The sequence below is a fragment of the Chelon labrosus genome, assembly GCF_963514085.1.
Source record: "Chelon labrosus genome assembly, chromosome: 10".
Taxonomy (NCBI): Eukaryota; Metazoa; Chordata; class Actinopteri; order Mugiliformes; family Mugilidae; genus Chelon; species Chelon labrosus.
Window position 1 is genome coordinate 27,984,383 of NC_140360.1, and position 7,633 is coordinate 27,992,015.

The 7,633-nt window shown below is 39.0% G+C and overlaps 1 protein-coding gene across 1 annotated transcript; it reads right to left on the reverse strand.

Annotated features, from left to right (window-relative positions):
- Positions 1-374: 374 nt before the first annotated feature.
- On the reverse strand, positions 375-3,886 carry LOC311493840 (succinate dehydrogenase [ubiquinone] iron-sulfur subunit, mitochondrial-like). Its single transcript, XM_084552627.1, has 8 exons — positions 3,388-3,886; positions 2,606-2,739; positions 2,435-2,520; positions 2,188-2,324; positions 1,903-2,019; positions 1,479-1,580; positions 1,177-1,299; positions 375-1,092 (listed from the first exon to the last, which is right to left on the reverse strand). The coding sequence occupies exons 1-8, from the start codon at positions 3,451-3,453 to the stop codon at positions 1,012-1,014; spliced, it is 846 nt and encodes a 281-aa protein (XP_084408753.1). The 5' UTR covers positions 3,454-3,886; the 3' UTR covers positions 375-1,011.
- Positions 3,887-7,633: the final 3,747 nt, after the last annotated feature.

Below are 7,633 nucleotides of genomic sequence, written 5' to 3' on the forward strand. Positions count from 1 at the left end.
CACCTCTATGCTCTTGAGACTGTGCTGGGAGACACAGCAAACCTTCTGGCAATGGCATGTATTGATGTGGCATTATAGAGGAGTTGAACTGCCTGTTCAACCTCTGTAGGGTCCAGGTATCACCTCATGCTACCAGTAGTGACACTGGCCCTAGCCAAATGCAAAAATAGTGAAACACAATCAGGAAAAATGTCAGTGGGCTCCACCTGTAAAACCATCCCTGTTTTGGGGTCACCTCATTGTTGCCCCTTTAGTGCACCTGTTGTTAATTTCATTAAGACCAAAGCAGCGGAAACTGATTAATAACCTCCCTTGCCACTTAAAAAGTGTTGCTTTAATTCTTTTGAGCAGTGTATATAGTACCCTTAATATATTTACCCTTATACAGTTTTTTCTCTGGCCTGCAGATGGTCCTCAATACAAACCTGGACCTGAGGAATCCTCTTCTATGACAGGTTAACCAAAAGGTTGCTTTTTTAAAACATCTAAGAATATCATGACCTGGATGCGACAAATCAAAATGGGCTGTGATATGTTGTATGTGTGGTGTTTCTATCAGTATTTAATCTTGTTCTCACTATGCGCCGCTTTGTCATTAAAACCAAACAGAATTATCGCACAACAAAAAAGTTTTGTTGTTTTCTCATCACAACAGATCATTTAGCACACTTTATTACAAGGTAAGTTGTACAGTCAACAAACAGTTACAGGATATGTGTGAAACCTCTATAAAGAGATCAACATATATTTAAATATGAATACAATTTTACAAGAGCCTGGTTTTTTCAGCATGCAGACAAATAGCAGAACTGTGGTCCAACATGTTGCAACACTCAGTATGTCCTGTACACTTTTCTCGCGTACAAATAATTATATTCCCACACCTCATATATGCTTTCAAATCAAAAAAGGTGGCGAGGTAAGCAAAAGTTTGTGGTTGGCCCATCACTTCCTCTTAAGTCAGTTCGAGGTAATGTTAGTGGACCTTGAGACAGTTTCCTTTTCAGATGCTCATGTTGCTGCGGCTTTCTTCTCTTTGTAAGTGGCCATCATTTTCTTGATCTCTGCGATGGCCTTTCCTGGGTTGAGTCCCTGTGGAGTAATGCGTCAGACAGTGAGACACAGAACCTCTTTTAGCTCTGTGAATAAGTGTGTGTACCAGTGATTTTCAAGTACCTTGGGGCAAGTCTTAGTGCAGTTCATGATTGTGTGGCAGCGGTACAGCGAGAAGGGGTCCTGGAGTTTAGACAGACGTTCCTCCGTGAATTCATCGCGGGAGTCAATCATCCACCTGTAGGCCTGTGGGATAATAACGGAGTGTTCTTGAAATATGGAAATATTCACTGCCTTTGGAGGATCTCCGGCAGTGTCTGTAGAACTTCCAGATATTGTAGCCCTAAAACTCTGACTGGGACTGATATATTAATCACCCAACTACATGCATATAAGACAGAGGTTTTTAACATGTCTTTACCCACCTGCATGAGGACAGCAGGACCCAGGTATTTGTCTCCATTCCACCAGTAGCTGGGACAGCTGGTGCTGCAGCACGCACAGAGGATGCACTCATACAGGCCATCCTGTGGAAAGAGTTAGAGTTAGCAGCTTATTCTGTCTCTATGGTCTTCTGTAACTCTGTCGACAAAGCATCACTCTATCACTGAGTGTGATCCTTTTAAATATATCATTCATTTTAATACAATCTTGCTAAAAAAATCTTTAATGAATATGCTAAGATAGTGGTAACATGACCAGTTCTCAGTTACATACAATGCATTTATGAACCATGTCTTCATTTTTTGTCATGTTAACCAACACATGAAGTCCTCCATGATGATAGCTGGATGTCTTCTATCACATCTAAGGTCTGTACGGGTCACAGAGCAGATTTAGTTAATTTACCAGTTTTTGTCTGTCCTCCACTGACTGGAAATACTGCTCCTTCCCTTCTTGACTATCATCCTTCTTTTTCAGGTAGGGTTCGATGGATTTGTACTGTGCATAGAAGTTGCTCATATCCTGTGGAAATAACGACAGTGATACAGACATTCAATGAATGAACCAGATAGATTTGTATCATTCATGAATATGCCCCTTTTTATTATTATTTCCATTATCTGTTCATTCCTCAGAAACATCTACAGTAACTCTTTTAAATGCACAAACAGCAGCCCATGTAGTACTTACAGGCACCAGATCTTTGACCACATACATGTGTGGCAGCGGGTAGATTTTGGTGGGTTTGCTAGTGTTGGTGTCGATTTTGTTCAGGCATGCCAACGTGTTGCCTCCATTTATGTTCATGGCACATGAGCCGCAGATGCCTAAGGAAATTCAGAAACACAGGTTCACTGTATCTGACAAAACAGTTTTATTTGGCTAAATGGAACAGATTTATGCTGTTATGTGCAATCGCAATTTTTTTCTTTCTCACCCTCACGGCAGGAGCGTCTGAACGTGAGCGTAGGATCCATTTCGTTCTTGATCTTAATCAGGGCATCAAGAACCATTGGACCACATCTGTATTAAAATAAACATCAATCAATGTCAGTGTCAGTGTATACTGATTAACAACTTTCTGCTCGCTTGTCTAGTCAGGACTTACGTGTTAAGATCAACTTCATATGTCTGCATTCGTGGTTTGTCTCCAGCGGTGTCGGGGTCCCAGCGGTAAACCTGGAACTTTTTGATCCTAGGTTCAGGAGCCGGTGCAGCTGCAGTCTGAGCATACCGCACCATCTGTACCACAGATAATAAACAAGAGATGCAGTTTTTATCAATCAAATGGAAATATGCAAAATATTCTTGGGCTATTTTTTTATGTAATCAAGTCTGCAGTCTGAGCATTTCTCTTTGAGAATCGTGAAATAAAGAGAAATGACATGGGCCTTATACATTTAAATCATTTCTAACCAAGAGAAATTAGACAGTATGGAGTCTCCCCCTAGTGGTCACCTGGAGGAACTGACGCTGAAGTGTTACATCACTTTGCAGTCTGGGTTACCTAACCTTCTCTTTAAGGACAATGAAAAATGGACTTACACATAATAACTGCAATATTACTGAGAAGTCATAATGATATGTATGTAATACAGAACTAAAACCCTTCAGACTTGCGGACTTTCTGTTTATTTAATGTAGGTTTTGACAATATTTACTCACATTTTACAGTGTAGCAGATGACACTACCACAGTATTTTGTCACCCGTACCTTCAATAACATGATCATTTCAGGTTTCATGACTAAGCTAACTTTTTATGATAATATACTGTAGTACTGCTCATACTAAAGAGCAAAACCACACAAATACTCTGCAGTTAACATTTTATGGTATATTTTGTGGCAAATATCTGTTCAAATACTGAATTAAATAGTTTTATACTCACCACCATCATACCAGAATTCCTAATGGCCAAAACATTTCGGCTGAGGGCAACACAGGCCACCGACATCTTTCTCTCTAGTTTTGTTTTTGACAGTAACTCAGAGCTCAGACCAGACGGTTCACTTTTGTCTCAAGGAACTACCGGCGAAGCCACGCCCTCTACGTGACTTCACGCAAGGATGCGTCATCGTTGTTGCCTTCACGTACACCATTCCAGGTCTTTCATCAGGTTTGTTGCATTCATATCCATTGCACACATCTATCGCTTTTTCTGCAGCTAGAGATGAGTGAAAATAATTCAAACATAACATAAATAAATATATAACATATAAAGACACACGGTACACTTATTCAACTAGCCGGGTTGTAAAGGTAAATTTTATCCGTGAGTTATAACATATATTTCCGACCGCACGCAAACACAGCATATGTAACAGCCTCTTTCGCAACTCTCATTGGCGTCAGTGAGGGTCAGTTACATATAACCATACATGAAAACATTGCAGTGTTATGCTGTATAGATTTTTAAAGTTATTGCCCTATTCTTTCATTATTCTTTTCCCTTTATATTCACATACATTTGCCTCATTACTTTATTCGTAATGTATCATTTTTCCATTCATCAAGTTTTCATTCAAGTTTTGCCTTTGACTTTGTGCATAGTTACTCAGTATGTCCTCTATCAAACAAACAAGCCTGTCCTCAGATAAACATGAGGAACAGTACCGTGATTTAATAAAGCTTTAATTAATATTTGTTACATATGCTTTAATTCGCATTAAAGCAAATATGACATGATATTGGAGGCTTAGCAACACGTAAAAGGTATAATTATACATTTAATACACTCAGTCAATGATCATAGATGTAACCAGATGCTAACAGTATCTTGATATGGAAAATATTCCATTACAATATATTTATGCTATCTGCAGAAACACATGCTGCTAATGTAAATTAACGTGTAATGTCAGTTTACTTATAGTGACAATCTGTTTCTTGTCTTTGTACTGTGCCTTAGCTCTTCCATCTCAACAGCTTCACTGTTCTTTTCTCTGGTTGTGACAAACTACTAGTACTATTTGATGAACCTGAGCGTTAGTAAACTCTACAGAAGAGCTAACATTCAATTGGCCAGAAAAAACAGTTTGTTCCTGCTGGATGTGTAAATAGGCAACTGTTTGCCAACAATTTATCCATTATAAGTGTATAAGGTAATTATTTTTAAAGCTTGTTCCACTGACCCCAAGTGCCAAAACAAATAATGCTGCTTTAACGTTTTATATAGAGTAATCTGACTGAACAGGGCCACTCTTTTACAGCAGGAACAGACTCATGGGTAAGGATGAATGAACAAGAAGCAGTCTCAATACAAGCAGTCACAAAAACACTTCTAATAGAATAGAATTGTAACAGTGTCTACAGAAATATAAATTTGATATCACAAGTCAAGTTAGAAAAGGTTTTTATTTAATGAGCATTGATTAATATTATACAGAGGCGGCGGATACATTTCCCAAAATAGAAGAACCAAGAAGTACAGAGGAGCTGTGAGGACCTCGTTTTATGTAATGATAAGTTAGGCCTCACTGATAAAAAAAAGTCAAATCCTTGACAGGAGTGGTTATTGGCATGTAGTTTTTAATGTTTGCTTTGTTTTTCCTCCTCAGTTACCAGTTAATGGCAAGACAGGCTAGCTTCGGGTTGAAGCAGAGGCCGAAGCTTGTGTGGGAGGTGTAGCAGGAGATCTGATCCGCCTGAAAGCTGCTGAGCACAGACAAACTGTCCTTGAATCTATGAGGGAGAAATGGCTTTTCTTAATCCTCTGAGTAACTGGCATGTTATCGTCTTGTATCTCTTCTCAGCTGGAAGCAGCAGTCAAACAAAAATCCCAGAGGGCAGCAGTGACCGTAGCTGACAGTCAGTGTGATAATTGTGTTTTGTTGCTGGCAGGACAGCAGGAGCAGAGATTGGGGACGGATTTGGGTTCTTCATCTCTGACTGGGATGAACTCATAGCCATGGCAAATCCATGCCAGACTTGTCATGCTTTGTCACACTTTCACCACAGGAGGACTGCAGCAGTTTATTGGAACCAGCGGCCGTTATATATGATGTGTTGTACAGTATGTTTCAAAAGTTGTAGGCAGCAGGAGTTTGTTCTGACAGAAATACCAGAGCGATGGCTGGGTGAGCCCTGTCTAGAAAAGCCTTCCCCGGTCCAAGAGGTCAACTGATAATAGTTCAACTGCTGCAGTTACCATCAATTACCCACTCAAGCTTCAATTTGATCCAAATTTGTAAGTTTTACGTCTGTTTAGAGACCTATTGATGAAATTCTTTGAACATCACACATAAACGTTTTATGTTGAGATTATTTGATTAATTGGATGTTTGTATTGCATCCTGTAATAAAGGGTTTTAACATCACCCATAAAAAGATGTAAAATTGAGATTAATGAGTGCATCCTGTGATGTGGAAGGATTTTAAAGAGTAAGATAAACACAGCAAAAACTTAAAGAATCTATTGAATTTAAAATTGATGAATGCATATTTTGGAGTGCATGTTCTCCCTGTGTCTGCGTGGGTTCTCTCCGGGTACTCCAGCTTCCTCCCACTGTCCAAAGACATGCTGGTTAGGTTCACTGGTGATTCTAAATTGGCCGTAGGTGTGAATGTGAGTGTGAATGGTTGTCTGTCTCTCTGTTAGCTCTGCGATGGACTGGAGACCTGTCCAGGGTGTACCCCGCCTCTCGCCCGAAGACAAAGGGGTTACAGAAGATGAACGAATGAATGTGTAGCTTCAAATTTAGACAGTAAACGATATATTTTTTTAGAAGACAATATATTTTTGATACTTTACAAGTGGCACAAACCGATACTGTTATAGTGTGTACTCCATACACAGAAATTACAATGTTAATAATATAATATAAATATAATATAATTTTACTGCATATACATTAAACTCTACATTTTAAAATATGTAAGTTGGATTTATTTAGTCATGTTTTTTTTTTTAAATCATTTTTATGACACTTTCCATTATTGCGAATTGTCATCATATGGCAACTGTTTATCTCTCCTTTAATTTTTGACATTCTTTTGAAAAAGAATCACATTATATAAGCATTTTTAAGAAGTGATTCATGCAATAGATGGACATTACAGTATCAGTTTAACCTATTATATCCAATTCATTTGTCAGGCATAAGTCTCTGCCCTTGTGATGTAATCTATTATATTTATGTCAATAAGCAGTGGTCGTACAAATGAACAGAATTAATAAATATCACTTACAAAATAATTCCTTACATTGGTTCACTCATTAAAGGTGCTGTTGATTTGTAAATCTGTGTAGTTTCTATATTTTTCTTTTTACGTATTAGCTGACTTGTATCTCTAAGCACTTCCTTTCAGAAGATGGCTTTCCTTTTATGCCACTACGACAGGTGGGGACTTGGCACCCATGGGGCGCGGTGAAGTCACAGCCATGCAGAAGATATTTGACTTGGCTGACACCGGCAAAAGAGGGTGAGGCACTTAATTTGCTCCATTAATATTAATGAAATGGCACTAAAATGTGTATTAGCTGTTGCATTTTGACCTGCTGTTATTCTACAGGCTTAATACAGGACATTAAAGGTTCTAAACAAAATGTCCATTTTAAGCCAATTCTCTTTGACGTTGTCAGATCTCTGCAGCCTCTTGCTGTTTGTAGATGAAACTCGTGCATTGCTGCCTAAACAAGCCACAGTCACTTCATCTTGGGTGCCAAATATACAGTGAAGATGCTCTGTTTTTTTAGACATTTTTATGATTTTTACATTGCAGGAGAAAATTAGTGAGGACCTCGGAGCTGAGCTCAATGCATTTCTCCACTGCACTGTAGGGCAGAGCAACAAGCTGGTATCATACTTTATTGACTGTGCATGGTTGGGCAAAAACGACATGAAATAAAAAGGTCATCGCCTTGACTGAAAAGGTCACTGGCTGAGCATAAGTTGCCTCACTTTTTCTCCTCTGGCTTATGTGCTCGCTGGTAACAGCTAGAGCTGTTTGACTGGGCCATTAACTACCAACTTGATGGGTCTTTGAACGTAGCGTTACTGGGTCTTTTAGGAGGAGGAAAGATTGATGCTCTTCAATTTCGACAAACTTGTGCAGGGAGACCATGAGTACCCATATTGTATTTCAGTAATAGCCAGTATAGCAACTCTGAAGGCGCTTTACCACCGCAAAGGAAA